This window comes from Vidua macroura, chromosome 1 (assembly GCF_024509145.1).
Source record: "Vidua macroura isolate BioBank_ID:100142 chromosome 1, ASM2450914v1, whole genome shotgun sequence".
Classification (NCBI taxonomy): Eukaryota; Metazoa; Chordata; class Aves; order Passeriformes; family Viduidae; genus Vidua; species Vidua macroura.
This window is the reverse complement of record NC_071571.1, coordinates 4,886,877-4,904,350: the sequence shown is the minus strand read 5'-3', so window position 1 is coordinate 4,904,350 and position 17,474 is coordinate 4,886,877. Positions and strand designations below refer to the sequence as shown.

The 17,474-nt window shown below is 48.2% G+C and overlaps 1 protein-coding gene across 1 annotated transcript in view; it reads left to right on the top strand.

The window, feature by feature from the left end:
- XIRP1 (xin actin binding repeat containing 1) overlaps positions 1-10,059 on the top strand; it is a 31,724-nt gene extending 21,665 nt beyond the window's left edge. The window contains exon 7 of the mRNA XM_053980666.1: positions 1,444-10,059. Within this exon, the coding sequence (XP_053836641.1) occupies positions 1,444-9,117 (7,674 nt within the window). The 3' untranslated portion in view covers positions 9,118-10,059. The remainder of the gene's footprint in view (positions 1-1,443) is intronic.
- Positions 10,060-17,474: the final 7,415 nt, after the last annotated feature.

Below are 17,474 nucleotides of genomic sequence, written 5' to 3'. Positions count from 1 at the left end.
TCAGAAGTTCTTCACAGATTAAAAAAAAAAATTAAAAACAAACAAACCCCTTATTTTAAAAAGTGCATTCCAACTACGTTGGCTCATGTGAAAGATTTGCATTTTTCACTCACTGCAAAATATGCTGATTTTGGTGTTCTGAGTGTGGGCTTCTTTTACTAATGTTTGAGACTTATTTTTAGCCAGAACAATCTGTGTGTAACAGAGTGAAATAACACTGTGCACCATTGCTTTGAGCAACAACTAATAATATTCCGGGCATAACTCTGCAGTCGTAACTGCACAGGCATGCCAAGGGTCAGCAGATCTGTTTACTGAAAGGAAAGCCACCAGGATTGCAGTCTCTTTTAGACAATGATTAAAGGCTTCAGCTACCTTCCCTGTGGATAAATGCCCAGGCAGTGCAGGTTGCAGGTATTCAGTTCAGTGTTCGGTGCCCAAGATGCACAAACTGAGGAGAAAAATTGCAGAAATGGAGGCTCAGAGGGAGACTGGACAACCACAGCCTACTCTGTTCACTTCTGTACCAACACTGCTGTGAATTTGAGATGAGCTCAGTCTGACTGAGTATAAACTATATACTCTGACTGAGTCTAACTTTCCTGACCCCCAGCTATAGGTGTTACCCCTCGGCCTTGCTTTTCCTCCTCAGGCAGCATAGATCATCCGTCCTGCTGATTCCAGCAGTTTGCAAACCTCAGTTAGCCTGTACAAGTCTGCAAGTCAGAAGGGCTTTATTAAGTCTCCAACTGTGTAAATGTGCACCTACTCTTGTGCAAATGGGGCACACTTCTGAGTGCAACAGAAGAAATCATTAATCAGATGAACATCCTTCCCCAAGCCCTCCCTCCTGAGCAGTGAGTGGGCACCCCGTAGCGCTTCCAAAAGCTCATCATATTACCTCACCAGACAACCTCATCAGCTCAGTTTGACATTTTGGTTCCTTCTCCCCATTTTCTTCTTGAGACCTCTTCACAAATAGCTCCTTGGCTTTCTCCTGCACCCAGATCTTTTGTTCCCTGCAGGTCCTCAGCCAGGGACACAACATCTCTGGACACTGGCCAGCAGGAGGGAGAAGTTAACTTTTCACTGAGTTTCCTAAGTCAGCCTTATCCTTCTTGTGGTCACTCTCTCTTGGTCACATAGCCCACATCGGGCACCTGTGTTGTGCTCTAGCTGGACTGAATCCTGGGAATTGTAGACTAACCACCTCACCTGGATTAGAGACCTCGCTTTGCTGTGGAACCAGGGCTAACACCAAGCCTGGAGCGTGTGCAGTGATGTGATGTTTTGGAGTGCTGTGTGCTACTGAACCAAAGGTATGCAGCTTACTGGGTGCATGGATTTCCCCTGTTGGCTTTTCCCTTTGCCATTCACTCCATTAACAGCCACGGGGATGGGGGGTGAGAGGTGATGCTGACGTTTAAAACTGTTTCCCCAAAGATGTCAGAGGCTCAGAAATCATCTAAAGTTGCCATCCAGAAAATGGAAGATGACTTGCCTCCCCCTCCAGCCGTTGGCTCAGTCCAGGTCATCGCTCCAGGGGGCCAGGATCTCAATGCACTCCCTGTGCCTCCTCCAAAGCAAGCCTTCTCCAAGTTCTACCAGCAGCGCCAGGTGAACGAGCTGAAGAGGCTCTACAGGCACATGCACCCCGAGCTCAGGAAGAACCTGGAAGAAGCTGTGACTGAGGACCTGGCAGAAATGCTTAACACCGAGGATCCCAATGCACAGGCCTCCGTGAACCTGGATAAAGTTCTCCCGGGAGAGGTTCAGTCCATGCGCTGGATTTTTGAGAACTGGGCACTTGACTCCATTGGGGACCATCAAGCAACGAAGAAGCTGACAGAAGAAGAGATCATTCCCAGTGGGGATGTGAAAAGCACTTCCCTGAGGTTTGAAAGCCAGTCCATAAATGGATACAACCTGTCAACATCAGCCAAGGTGTCAGAAACAGACCTTGCCAGAGGGGATGTTCGCACTGCCCGGTGGCTCTTTGAAACCCAGCCACTGGACACATTAAATAAACTGTATTCGGATGAAACCGAGGTGCAGGAGGCAGTTCTCAAGGAGCCTGTCCAGGGAGGTGACGTGAAAGGGGCCAAACAGCTCTTTGAAGCACAGTCCTTGGATGCCATAGGACGCTGCTCCTCAGTGGAGGAGAAGAGCATCCTACAACTCAAGTCAGAAATCCAGGAGCTTAAAGGCGATGTTAAGAAGACTGTCAGGCTCTTCCAAACAGAGCCCCTCTGTGCAATCAGAGACAAAAGTGGGACTATCCACGAAATCAAGTCCGTCTGCCGCGAAGAAATTCAGACCAATGCAGTCAGGACGGCTCGCTGGCTCTTTGAGACCCAGCCCCTTGATACCATCAACAAGGACACTTCCAAAGTGCAGATAATCCGTGGGATTTCACTGGAAGAAATTGGAAGGCCGGATGTCAGTGGTGCAAGGTGGATATTTGAAACTCAGCCTCTGGATGCCATCAGAGAAATCACAGTTGAAGAACAGGACTTTAAGGCTTCGACAGATTTTGTCACAGGAGCAGATGTCACTAAACAACGATTGCTCTTTGAGACCCAGACTCTTGACTCCCTGAAAGGAGAAGCTTCAGAAAGTGTTGTAGCCAAAGAACAAGTCATTGGAGGTGATGTGAAGTCTACACTCTGGCTCTTCGAAACGCAGCCAATGGAAACCCTGAAAGACAATTTTGAGGTGGGACGTTTGAAGAAAGTAGAGCTTTCAGCAGAGGAGAAGGGAGATGTGAAGCAAAGAAAACATGTCTTTGAGACCTGTCCCCTTGGCAGTATCTCCAAGGCATTTGAGGAAGAAATTCCAGCCACCAGCATGGAAGAGGTAGTGAAAGGGGATGTGAAGTCTTTCAAGACCCTGTTTGAGACTCTTCCCTTAGACAGCATTAAGCAGGCTGATGCTGAGCCCGCCACCAAAGAAGAGGAGGAGAAGATTCCAGCTGGCAACGTCAAAGCCAACCAAATCCTGTTTGAGACAACACCCCTGTATGCCATCAAGGATAGCTTTGGCAATTTCCATGAAGTCACTTCTGTAAGCAGAGAGCAGATCATCAGCGGTGACGTCAAGAACTACAAGTGGATGTTTGAAACCAGGCCCCTGGACCAGTTTGATGAAAGCATCAAGAAAGTGGATATAATACGGGGGATCACGAAGCAAGAGGTGGTGGCTGGTGATGTCAGGACAGCCAAGTGGCTCTTTGAAACTCAGCCCATGGATGTCATTCATCTCCAAGCCACAGAAGGGGAGAAGCATCCCTCAGTGAAGCGGGAGATCTCCCAGAAGGGGGATGTGAAGACCTGCCGGTGGCTCTTTGAGACCCAGCCCATGCACACCCTGTACGAGAAGGCTGAGAAGAAGCAGGAGGAGGATGGCAGCATGCCCCAAGCCGATGTGAAGTCCTACACATGGATGTTTGAGACTCAGCCCCTGGACTCCCTGAAAGGCCAGGAGGAGCAGTATTTGCAAGTCAGTAAGGCCTACAGTCAGGAGGAATTACAGGGAGTGGACGTCAAAACTGTCCGGCACCTGTTTGAGACTGAACCCTTGGGCAGCAGCGCTGTCAGTGAAGCTGACCGGAAAAAAACCATGCGGTACTCCAGTCGTGTGGAGTTCCAGTCTGGAGAAGTGTCCAGAGTGAAAGAGTTCTTTGAAGCCAAGCCCTTGGACACAGCCACCAAGCCAAAATCCCAGAAGGATGCTGGAACAATTGAAGCTGGGTCTGTGCACAAGTTCACGTGGCTCTTTGAGAACTACCCCATGGACACCCTGAAGGACAACTCTGAGGGCATCCAGGAAATACCTCCTGAAAAGGATGCCAAGGGGGGAGATGTTGGAGGAAAAAGGTTCGTATTTGAGACCTATTCCCTTGACCAAATCCATGACAAAGTGGATGAGACAGAACTCCAGAAGATCCAGAAAGACACCATGAGCAAAGCTAATGTCAAGTCCTGCACAATGCTCTTTGAAAGCCAACCTTTATACGCTATCCAGGATAAAGAGGGAGGATACCATGAGGTCACTTCAGTGCAGAAAGAAGAAATCATGAAAGGTGACATGAAAGGTGCCCGGTGGTTGTTTGAAACTAAGCCCCTGGATCAGATCAAGAAGGAAGAAGAGGTGTTTGTGATTAGGGCTGTCACCCAAGAGGACATCAAGAAAGGGGATGTCCAAACTGCACGGTGGAGGTTTGAGACAGAGCCTCTTGACTCCTTCTCAGGGGGAAAGTTGTCTGTGCCCAGAACAGTGGATGATGTGCAGAAGGGAGATGTTCAGTCCAACAAGCAGCTCTTTGAGTCCCAGCAAGTGGGCCAGAAGAAGTACGTGAGGATGGTCAGTGTCAGTGACGTGCAGCGGGGTGACGTGAGGACATCCACTTGGCTCTTTGAGAACCATCCCGTGGACTCCCTGTACGGGGATGCAGAGAGAAGCTCATCCATGAGCACAGTGCAGAGAGAGGACAGCCAGAAAGGGGATGTAAAACGCTGCACCTGGTTGTTTGAAACCCAGCCCATGGACACCCTTAAGGACACAGAGGTGACAGCCAGCGCTGGGGCCCAAGAAGAGATCCCTCGTGCAGATGTGAAAAGCACAACGTGGCTCTTTGAGAGCACGCCTCTCGATAAATTTAGTGCTTCTGAAGGTAACATAGAAATAGAACTGAAAGAAAGAACCATGAAGGAGACTTTAGAGACCCTCTGCACTTGCCAGGCTATCCAGCACGATGGGATCCTCATTGAAGCTAATGATATGGAGAGTGTGAAGATGGTGAAGTACCAGCTCAGCAGCCCAGGAGCTCCAGAGATCCTGAAAGAGGAGATTGTGGGAGGCCACTTGCAAAGGATTATGCTGCAGCTCCTGCACAGGACCAATGTGGAAGCACAGAGTATGCTGGTGGAGGAGGACAGGGAGGGCAAGATCAAAGTAAGCCCATTGCAGCTGCTGGACCAGAGTGAAGCTGTTAAAGGCAAAGAGGACTTGAGTGGAGATGTAGCCAAGGCCTTACAGGGTCTCCTCAGTCAAGATGCTTCCATCAAAAAGGGGATGGTCCTACAAGAGACAAAGTCAGGATCACTGAAGATGACTCTCTACTCCCTCCTGTTCCGTTCTGTCCAGCAGAAAGTCGTCAAGGGGGATGTGAAGTCAACAATTGGGAACTTGTTGGCTTCTTCTCAGGAGCAGAAAGCAGCAGCCACCATCAAGCGTGAGGACAACGAGAAGGGAAACGTCCAACTTTTTGCAAGCTGCATTGAGAAGGGAGACCTCAGCTATCTGAAGAATCTCCAGCAGGAGTCAGAGATACAATCCCTCATCTCTTCCCAAGCAGAGGAGGAGGGGGCAGATGAGAGCAACCCACGGGTTGTGCAGGGGGCTAACATACATGTCTTGACAAATAAAGAACAAATGGAGAAAGTAATTGCAGGAGGGGAGCCAGGGGCTGTGGAGGGAGCAAAAAAGGGATTTGTATGTGAAAGCATGGGCAGAGAGGGTGTGTTAGAGAGAGAGGCTGTGCATGCAGCAGGTGTGGCAGGCACCACTGTGCAATGTCTTGGGAAGCCCCTGCCCACAGCGATGGGAAAGGAAGAAGTTCTGTCTGGAGGGCTTAAGGTGACAACAAAGTCAATCCAAAGGGTTGCTGATGGCAGCAAGAAGGAAGAGAAAGAAGAAGCCACCACTGCCCATTTGAAGGAACCAAAATCTATGATACAAGGCACATTTCCAACACAAGTGACAGCTCAGAGGGCAGAAGTGGATGGGAAACAGAAGAGTGTGGTGCCTGGGGAAGCCAGCCAGACTCAGGCAGAAGAAAAGGCTCTGGGGACTGATCTCCAGGCTGCAATGCAAAGCCTGAGGCTGGCAACAGCAGAAGCAAAAAATATTCAGCACCATGTTCAGAGCAAGTTCCAGAGGAACAGGGAGGAGGTCCACACAGCCTGCAGGCAGCAGACAGTCAGCTCACAGGGGACCACGACCCTTCAATCAACCGTACACCAACAGGACTCCTCATCCACCAAGCAGGAGAGCAGCAGCACTGCCACCAGGACCACCACCACTAGAGTCCAGGAGGCATCCAAGACCCACACAAGCGTGTCTCAGAAGAGCATAGCATCACACAAAAAGGTCAGTGCTTCTGAGGAAGTACAGGGACGACAACTATTGAGCCAGGAAATCCAAGTTGTGCCCAGTAGAGATTTTAGCATTAAGGATGGCCTTTATACTGCCACACCCGTGAAAACCTATATAAACCCTTGTGTTGAGTCTGATTACAAAGAGCAATCAGAGCAAGAAGAAAGAGATGTTGGTGTCAGAGGGGATGTGCAGACAGCTATCAGAGCACTGCAAAGTGCCGCCACAGAACAGCGCCTGGTAGAAAAGGAGGATGTTGTCCGAGGTAATTTAAAAGCCACACTTCAGTCGCTGGAAAAGTCTAATGTTAATGTCTCCAGAGGGGATTTTAAAGCTGCTATGATATACAGGAATGCAGGGCAGTCCTATTCTGTGTGTAAAAAGAAAAATGAGACTCAACTCGCTAGTAACGAGACTGCTGTAGTGGCTTCAGGGTCACAGGCTGATAATGACTTTCCTCCTCCTCCCTCAGTTGCTGTGATGAAAGCAGAGCATTGCCCACCCTCAACTAAAGCAGCAAGAGAAGGTGCCCTTCCATTACCAACCAGCAAAGATGAAGCCCCAGGATGTTCTGCACTACTCCAGACCCCTCTTCCTCCTCTCCCTTCTCTGTCCTGTAAACCCAGTGACCAGAGTCCTGCAGAGAAGCCCAGGACTCCTCCAAAACCAGAAACTACTATCCCACCCAGGAAAAAACCTGTTCCCCCTCCAAAACCTGAACACCTCTTACACGAGGCACATTCTGCCTCTGCAAATTACAGCACAAGCAGATCAACAAAACCCATCCCTCCACCCCTGCCTCCAAAACCTTCAGGCTTCAGGGACATCAACAAGCCAAGGCCTTCCCCCACAGAGCTGGGATTAAGCTGCGTGGAAGTTCATGAACAATCAGGCTATGAGGAGGTTCAAGCAAAATGCTGCAATTTAGAGACATCTGTGAAGAAGTCTGTCACAGTTCAGGGTATAAACCCAGAGAGAAAGCTGCCAAAATACACTGCCAAAACCCCTCTTCAAATAGCAGAAGAAAGGTACAAGGCCAGCAAAGGAGGACAAGGAAAGGTAGAACCAGACAGTGCTAAGACCTCAAAGCCAATGAAAAATGGAGTGGTTGGCTTTGAAGTCAAGCAGGGAATGATGAGTGATAAAGCAGCTGCTCCAAGGAGATGCCCAGGCGAGGTGGCTCAAAGGGAGATAGAGCTGTGCCAAGAGGAGAATGGGTGCTCTTCACTGTCATCTCCAGCCTGTCCTGGCAGATCACAGAGACAGGATGTGCCAGGACAAACTGAGCCAAGCACCTCCCCTGTGGGTCACAACAGCCCTCCAAAAAGAGGAGATGGCACTGCACAAAATGCCTCATCCAAGGTGGAAATGGAAAGTGTATCTAATTCTTATGGATTGTGGGATAGTCAGAGAGTCGTGCAGCAGGTGCATGAGAGGAGGCAAATGTCTCATTCAATGTCCTTCCATCAGCAGTCAATGAACTCCTTTGAGGAGCACCAGCAGGGAAACAGCAGGCAACTGAAATGTCCTGATAGGGAGGCAGAGATATCTGCCCAGGAGAAGCCAGTGGTTGTTATGAGAGAGAAAAACAAGAGAGAAACAGAAGATGAGCGTCGGAAGAGGCTGTCAGTACACAAAGAGGAGATCATGAAAGGCAATGTCAAGGAGGCTATGGAGATCTTTGAGAACCTCAGGAGACAGGAGCAGCTGCAAGAGATCTTGACCCGAGTGAGGGAGTTTGAGGAGGAGACAAGCAAAGTGGATGTGAAAGCTCTGAAGAGCTTCTTTGAGAAGGTCCCCGAGTGGGTTGTGCGCCAGAAGGCCAAGCAACAGGACAAGGCTGAGGCAAAGGAGGACGCTGACAGCGTCTCCTCAGTGGACCTGGTTTTTGAGGACCTGGAGCGAGCAAGTGCTGAGATTCTCCACCTGAAGGAGCAGACGCTTGCCCGCATCCAGGACATCGAGGAGGCCATCAAGAAAGCTATTTATTCCGTTTCTAATCTCAAGTCTGAGTCAGACATTGCAGGGCTCTCAGGGCTGTTCAAGGAGTCTCTGGGGAGCGCCCAAAGCTCTGTGAGCAGTAGCAATATCCGTAAGATCAGCATTGTTTCAAGCAAAGCCAGGCAAGAGGAAGTCATGCTGGAGTCAGGGGAAGCAGCATCTGTGGAAAGCGCAAAGGTGGCAGAAAAGACAGAGGCAGCCAAGACAGAGCTAGAGGTCCCCCGCCTCGTTCAGTCTCGTGTCAGCTCTCCCTCCTCACCTTCCTACATCACCATTGAGTCTGCTGCCAGGAAACCAGCAGAATCACCCAGGACAGCACATTCCCCCCAGGATGGCCCTTCACCAGACTGTCTTGACTCTCCAGGAAAGAGGGAGGTTTTTACTCAGAACAGCTTTAGCTCCTATAACCACCCCTCAGCAGGGTCTGCTGGGCACGACACAAAACCCTTAGAGAAGAGATCAGACCCTGTCCAAACAAAACCTGGGCTGAGCTCCATGAAACAGCACACGCTTGGCAATGCCAGCCATCCAACCAGCGACAAAGAGAAGTGTTCTCTGGACACCTCCAAAGACAGCTGCCACTGTGGGATGAAAGGCAGCTTTTCGGAATACCGCTCCAGCCCACAAAATCCACGGAGGCAGAAAAGCATCTTGGAGCTGCAGACAGGGCCCGATGGGTCCAAGCTCTACGGAGCCACCCGGACTGTCATGGAGCAGTATGAGGAAATGGACCAGTTTGGAAACAAAATCATCACTTCGTCCACCACAGTCACCAAGCAATCTGAGACACAAACGTCTTCCACACGCGATGTGGTTTCTCATCCCCAGTATGAGGTATCTGCCTCACCTGTGTTTCGGAGGTACTTGAAGAGCCCAGGTGAAGACTTCCACACCAATGGGAGTTTTCAGGAGCCAGGAGTGGTCTTTGTCACCTTTGGCAACTCCAAGCCAAAGAAATAGGAGATTCTGGAGAACAAGAGAGGACTGTATAAGACAAAAGAGAAAGGCCACGATAAATATTTCTCCTGTTTTATCCACATTACTTACAGGGATTTACCTACACCCTAAGGACTTCTCAGGGTCATCGTCCTGGTGTTTGCACACAGACAGGACAAGTGCAGCCTGCCTTGACACTGGAGAACAGCCCTCACCTGGCCAACCCAACAGACTTGGTGCTGCACCACAACCCAGAGTCCTGGCACTGTTAGAAGCACAAAGGAAAAATCCATCCATGGGCACCTTAGTGTACTTCCCCTAGAATGTTTGGTGGGGGTGGTTGGAGGTGTTGGATCAGGCTTCTCTGACCTACTGCAGAAGGAAGGATAGGTAGGATCAATTAAAGAACCAATCAATCTGGTCATTGGCAAACAAACACCTTTATGGTACCATCTTTTACTAATAAGGGCATCCTACACACACACACACACACACACACACACACACACATATATATATATATATACACAAGCTCATATTGATGGGTGGGTTGGATAGGTTTTCTCTTAGCCAGTAAGAAAAGAAAAGGAAAAAAAAAATCTTGAGTTGTTGTCACTCTTGGACTTGGGGGAGTTATTTATCAGTTTGTTTTTCAGTTCCTGGAAAGTGTTTGATGATACTGGAAATAGTAAAGTTAAGACCTACAGTTACTATCAATGCCATTCCCCCAAAGAAAGATGCTATAAAAGATTCTTGAGTCAGAATGGTTACTGCTTTCTTTTCTTTATTTCTAGAATTGTAATTTATTATTCAGTATACACAAACCCCTTAGTTTAGATTTTCCATGCTTTCCTACATGTTTACTGTTTAAATTCATTTTGAGACTTTGTAAAGTAATTTTTCTTATTATGACTTTGTTTTGTACATTCTCAACTCAAGATTTTAGATCTTTTGTGGCTTTTTTTAACTTCTGTTGCTGCGTTCTGACGGTAAATTTTACCTTTAAAAATACTTTGGTCTGGTTGAGTTCCTTTTGTTCAGTGCTTGTTTCCTCTGAAAATACCTAGAAATCATGTCTCAATGGACCAATTGAATCACACATTGAGAGCAGTCTGAGTCACTGGAGGGATTTGGTCTACATCTGCTTTACACTGTGGATGGATCATCAGCCCTGCAGCAAAGTGTTCATACTCTTATCTGAAAAATGAGTCCAGGATGATACAGACCGCCCCCCACCAGACCAGGACTCTGGGTAGGATGGGTCTGGACACTTGTGTGCATCCCTTTCCCCCATGGGAGAAGGCAGCTGAGGTGTTGGACCCCCACAAGCCTTACAAGGAGGAGCAGCTGATGACCAGCCCTTCCTCACTGCTGTGCCTCAACTCACCTCACACTGAGCTCAGAGGTGGGAGGGTGCAAGGAGTTCACTCCCGGTGTGGGGGGAATGTGAGGAGCCCATGGAGGGACCAGACTGTTTCTCACAGAATCACAGCATATTCTGAGTTGGAGGGGAGCCTCAAGGATTATCGAGTCCAGCTCCAGGCCCTGCACAAGAAATCCCCAAAAATCCCACCATGTGTGGCTGAGAGCATTGTCCAAACACTTCTTGAGCTCAGGCTGGTGCTGTGACCACTTCCCTGGGTGCCTGCTCCAGTGCCCAACCACCCTCTGGGGAAAGAACATTTTCCTGACATCCGACATAAATCTCCCCTGACACAATTTCAGGCCATTCCCTCAGTTCCTGTCACTGGTCACACAGAGGGGAGATCAGTGTCTGCCCCTCCTCCTCACGAGGAAGTTGTAACTGCAATGAAGTCTCCCTTCAGTCTCCTCTTCCTCAGGCTGAACAGACCAAGTGTCCTCAGCTGCTCCTCCCACTGCTTCTCTTCAAGGCCCTTCACCTTCTTTGTTGCCCTCCCTTGTCCTTCTCGTATTGTGGTGACCAAAACTGCCCACAGGACTCGAAGTGAGGCTGTGGACCTGTGTCCTACAGCCTGGCTCAGACTTAGACTGCCAACCTCTGGGTCTGACTGTAGCTCTTCTGACTGATCTACAGGCAGACATCTCATTGCTCAGTCCGTCAGTTTATCTGAGAACGAGACAGTAATTTCATTAAAAAAAAAAAACAAGTAAGCTGCCACAGTTAATGTTTGCCTTTTTTCCTCTGAGGAAAATGAGCCCACACTAATGAATTAAGAGCAGGACACTGGAGAGGAAGGGACAGTTCAGAGTCTACCACTCCATATCCCTAAGCCCATCGTTAGGTTTTAAATAGCAGCTGTCATCTTGTGTTATGAACACCTTGTTCAAGGTGTTCTAGACCACGTCGGAGTTCTGCTTCCCCAGAAAAGAGGTACATTTGCAGAATGCATTGATTTGTATCTAGAACCCCATGAATTTGAAAGACATGCCAAAAGAAGAATAGGGACACCATTTTCAGTTCCACACTGAAGGCTGAACTGGAACAGCAGATCATAATAAACTGAGCAGATCTATTTTCAGGCAATCAGAAAAAATAACTACTTAGACCTTCCCAATTCCTTTAGTAGGACCAGTCACAAAAATAAGGGAGACTTAGTTATCTGGAGATCACCTTCAAAATTTTTTCAACACTCCTTTCTTCTCCCTGTTTGTTTCCATCTCAGCTTCCATTACACGTTTGTTTCATTCCTCTTGAAGGACCATGGAGCAATTTTAGTAAGCTGCATACAGGTTATTTGGGCAATGAAAATTACTCCACATAAACTCAAATAAACCCAAATATCCTGCACTGCCACTGCTTAAAAACGCCAATCTTATTGTTTGTGTTTCTGGTTTTACAGGATTTTTAAATGTCTCAAAGAGCCATTTATGAGGCTACGATCATTTAAGACGTGTTTCTTTCATGGTATTTCCATCAGCTAGGAACTGAAATATGATGAGGAGACAGATGCTGCATTATTTCAGCACCATACATGGCTCCTTGAGACACTGAAAGAGCTGGAGAGAAAAAACAAATGCAAAGATTTGAAACTCAAACACAAGCTGAAGGATCAGTTCACATTCAGACTTTGCAATAATAAACCAGCAGAGCACATACAAACTTTCAGATCCCAAATGAGTTGTCACCGATTTTCTGTGATTTTGGGGTACAAGACATGACATTGTTCACTGTTCTTTGCCCTGGTGGGTCTCTGCATTCTCACACAGCAGATATTTTCAAAAGCAAGCAGGATGGGAGAGTTATCTGGACCAGGAGGCAGAGGACAGGAGGCATTGTCAGACCTTTACCTCCTTGGGAGGTCAAAGGACAAGTTCAGCTCCAGGTTTGGTTCTTTTGCAGCAGTGGACAGGAAACAGGTTTCATTTGAAGTGCCCACAAAAAGTACTGCCCTTCCCAGCTCTGTCAGTCACTGGCCTCCCTGAGGACACTCAGTCTTCAGTCTGACAGATTCGTGCTCACCACGGAATCACAGAATCATTAAGTTTGGGAAAGCTCTCTAAGACCATCAAATCCAACCATTAACCCAGCACCACCAATATGCCACTAAACCCTGTCCCCAGGTGGCCACATCTACACATCTTTTAAATCCCTCCAGGCATGGTGACTCCACCACTGCCCTGGACAGCCTGCTCCAAAGCCTGACAAACCTTTCTGTGAGGAAATATTTTCCAACACCCAATCTAAACCTCCCCTGGCACAACTTGAGGCCATTTCCTTTGGTCCTATCACTTTCTACTTGGGAGAAGAGACAACCCCCACTGGGCTGCATCCTCCTGTCAGGGAGCTGAAGAGAATGAGAAGGTGTCCCTTGAGCCTCCTTTTCTACAGGCTGAGCCTCCCCAGCTCCCCCAGCTGCTCCTCACAAGCTCTGTGCTCCTCACCCTTCCCCAGCTTCTCTGCTTATCAATAACACAGGTATTTTCAGGCTGACCTCCACTGCTATATAAAGGTTTTAATTCACACAAGGAAAAAAAAGGCAACAACTGATAAGCCATAATCCAGCTGCAGCTTTCAGCACTGCAGTAATCAGCAGTGTGCTGGAAGAGCCTTCCAGGAACACCCTGTAACTGCTTTCCACACAAGCCTTAGGATAATTTCCTTGCCCACAGTGCCATTCATTTGCTTCTAATCACCTCTCTATCTTCCAGACCACTGACAAGTGCACCTCTGAAGAGCAGGAGTGTTTGCCATGTGTCAGAAAAGGATCATTGAAAATAAATCCCCCTGTGAAAGAAACCAATATCCCCTATTAAAGGTTACCCCACTTTGGAAACACACTCCAGGAGTTCAGACATTCATTCCCAGCTCACAGAGATTCCGCTTGTTTGTTAAACAGCTCTGCTTCCTTCTTTGCTCATGATTAAAGGAAAGCATATTTTTTTCTTATGTAACACAGGCATGTTAAGTTACTCTCTTCTCTGCCAGGACACAGACCCCTGTGCTGGGTGAGAGCTCATCACCATCAGAGGAAGTTCTGCAGTCACACTGGTGAAATTCACCTTGGAAGCAGATCGATTTTGTACATCTACATGGGCCTGTTTCAGAGTAGATGTTTTAGATTCTTTAGAACCTTTAGATTGCCTTAGCAAGAACTCCACTGAGAATACTGGGAGTTTAGACACCCATTATTGCTGTAGTCACTTACAGACCTTTGCTCTCTGGAAGAGTAGAGGGGTGCTGGGATCATTTCAGACTGAAGGAAAGACTGGGATTTTGCTTACATGCTTCCCTCTAGAAGGAAGAAAGAAACCTCAAGATGTTAAACTCATCTTCTTGAAAGTCTTCACAGGAAAACAGAGATGACTTGGCCTTAATGGTATGTTCAGACAAATGGAAGTTAAATGTTAAAAAGTTAAGAAGGTAAAAATTGGTTCCCCAGGTGTCTGTTGCAAGTGAAAGACAAGGTTTTGTTCCCTGTCTTGTTCATGTCCACTCATCTCTTGAGATACAGAAACATCTTTTCTGTTTCATTGAAACACAGAGCCAGAGAATGTTTTGGTTTGGAAGGGACCTTAAAGATCATCTAATTTCAAAGCCATGGGCGGGGACATTTTCCACTAGATCAGGTTGCTCAGGGTCCATCCAATCTGGCCTTGAACATTTCCAGGGAAGGGGCATCCACAGCTTCTCTGGATGCCAACTTGTTTACTCTGGTCACAGCTAAAATCTGGCCATCAGCCACTCCACATGAGAGCAGAAAGTGCACTTGCCTTTTCTTTGAGCTGAAAATGCTGCAAACCAGAGTAGGAGCATATGAGAAAAAAAAACAGAGGGATCAGAGAGCCCCAGCAAAACTGTGGCAAATAAGCTCCAAACAAAGAGGCAGAGTTGCCCTGATGTGAGGGAGTGTCAGTACTTAGAGCATTGATCTTGTCAGAGTTAGGCTGGGCCCAGCTGTGCTCCTTCTGGGGTTTTGGAAAGACCTGCATTCCAGATGAACTCACCAGCTGAGCCTCTGCTTTGCACCACAGGGAGGGATGCACAGAGACATCCTCAATGCCACCTGTATGCTCTGGGTCACTTGATCATGCAGAACACCTGGAGATATTTCTACAGCTAGGCTGATAGCCAAGGTTCTTTTTCCCCCCTCTCTCTCCACTACTGTGGCTGATGCTGGCAATGAGTTCCAGAGAGATTCTCTGGGTTTTTCACATAAAGAGATGTTTGGGGAATCAGGTTATGGCACACAACACAATCCAGAGAGTAAAGACAGTGGAGAAACCACCAGATCCATGGAGCTGTGGAAGTTTTATGCTGATATGAGCTGCCTTTCCAGGGCTTGGACTATGTCTGTGTGAGCAGCCATAAGACAGCAGTGATTCCAGGAGTTTTTGAGTCAGAGCAACATTTCTCACCTCACTAAAGGTTTTTAAATAATTCAACTGAATGAATCATTTACTCTCAATCAAATGAACATATTTTTTCTCATCAGAGATCCAAGGGTGTTCTGTCTTTCTGTTCTGACTGAAAATTAACACTGACAATTTGAGTCAGACAGGAATCTGAACTCTCACAATAGATCTGCAAGAGAACAACAAGAAAACACAATACAAGCAGAGATTCAGTAAATTACCTTGCAGATGCACTTCCAGGTGGTCATGATTCAGTTATTTAACTTCAGTTTCTCCTTCTTCAGCCCATGTTGAAAGAAATGTGTGCCTCCTGCCTGAAGCCTGTCTACCCCATGGAGCGTGTGGTCACTGACAAGGTCTGTGTGCACCGCTCGTGTTTCTGCTGTCGGGTCTGCGGGAGGAAGCTGAGGTGAGTGGTCGGACTCAGGTGCATTTATTTTTAAGGGATGCCCAAGTAGTTTCCATCAAATTTGTCCAAGGGTAATTCTGACAGGGCAGGACTCAAGAAATGAGAAAAAGGGCAGGCAGTTTCCCTGATTCCATCCGCCTCTCCATCACTGGAGGCTGAAGTCTGCCCGCCTCAAGCCTGCAAACATGTCCAGATCAGGAATCTGCATGGATGGTGGTGCAAGGGTAAGCTGAAGTTACAATAAATATTTACAGTTTGGGAATACTGATAGGAGATGCTGTTGGAGGAGTCATTTGGGTGCCTCCTATGTTCATAGAATCATTAAGGTTGGAAAAGGCCTCTAAGATCATTGAGTCCAGCCATTTTCCCAGCACCAAATCATGTGCCCAAGAGTCACATCAAGCCAGGTAGGTTGGAAAGCACCTCTGGAAACCTTCTCAGGCCCAAGGAGGGCAGGAGTTCAGGAACATGTCCAGGAGATGTGTGAATGGCTTCAAGGCTGGAGGTTACACAATCTCACTTGGGGCCCCACTTTGAATATCTGACCACCAGTGAAAATGGCTTTTCTTGCATCTCATCACAATTCCCTGTGTCACAACTTGTTCCCATTGTCTCTCATCCAGTCACTGCCCATCTCCAAGAGCACTCCAGCCCTGTTTTCTCTATAACCTCCCATAAAATAGACACACACAGCCGTGAGTTTCTCCCTCCTAACCTTCTCCTGGCTAACCCAGCTCTCAGCCTCTCCTCAGATGACACAGGTCCCTCACCACTTTAGTGGCTTTTTGCTGGATTCCTTCCAGTACAGCAATGTCTTTTTTGCTGTGAAGAGCCCAAAACTGGATGAAGTACTCCACATGGAATCCTAAAAAAGTCAAATATAGAGGAACATTCACTTCTCTTTGCCATGCAGCTCAGGACATAGTTGGCTTCCCTGTCCCCAGGACACAATGCTGACTTGTTTTAGCTTGTCAGTGGCTGAGACAGCCACCCCCTGTGAGGCTGCTTGAAATCCTGTTGCCCCCAGCTCTGCAGACACTTCCTCCCATCCTGCAATTGCTGTATCATGGGAGCCCTGGGCACTTTTACCCATAAGGTTCATGCTGTGCATGCGGGGGCAGAGATGGAGTGCTGGTATGTAGCCTGGCCTGTAAATGAGAAAGGGCTTGCACATAACCTGGGCTACAGCCCCCAGAGGTATTGCAAGGAAATGTTTAATTTTTCATGTTGTTTTGGTGTTTGAAAGAAAAATCAAACATATTCTGAGAAAGCCAACACTACTTTTGAAAGGTTTCATTCTTCAACCCCCTCCCTCCCTCCCTCCCTTCTCCACTGAGAAATGATTTTGCTGAAGGCCTGCCCATCAGTGCCACAGCTCCCCTCCCACACAGCCACTGACAGCTGTGCCCATGTGTGTTTTCCAGCTTGCAAAACTATGCTGCCCTCCACGGGGTGTTTTACTGCCAAGTCCACTACAAGCTGATGGCTGGGGCTGGAAGCAGAAGTGAGATGGAAAGGCTGGAGCACCACCAGGTTCAGCATGAACCACAGCCCTGGGACTGGTGTAACAGGGCCAAAAAGACTGAAACAAGAGAGAAACCCACATCCTTCAATGTACAGTGTGATCTGCAGCTGGCTGAGCACAGGAACAGCAGGGCTGTCCTCATAGGGAACAAGCTCAGAACAGTCTGGCCACCTTCAGAACCAGCCTTGGCTGTAGATGGGAAAGCTGGAAATGGAGTGTGTTCCTGGAAAAAGCCTGCACTGAGCCTGCAAACCTACCAGGCTGCAGGCAGCAGAGCAGGCAGGATGGTGCTCAGGGCTCAGGAGGGAGCAGTGGAGAAGGGAAGATTCTTACCTGGAATCCCCTACACCAAGGAAAGAGAGCAGGCATGTTCCTGGCCCAAGAACAGAGAGCAGAGAGGCCGTGAAGAGACGGGGGATGGGGATGTGCCTGAAGGGAAGCAGGGTGGGAAGGTGTCCCAGCGAGTGGCTGCAATCCAGCAGGGACCTGCCTGTGCCTCCCTCCCTCCCATCCTGGAGCCTGTGAAACCCCTGCCTCGTGCCTCACTTGCTCCCCACCCCACACGCCACAGCACTAAACCCACCCCCAGGATGCACCTGGGGGGCACAGGGG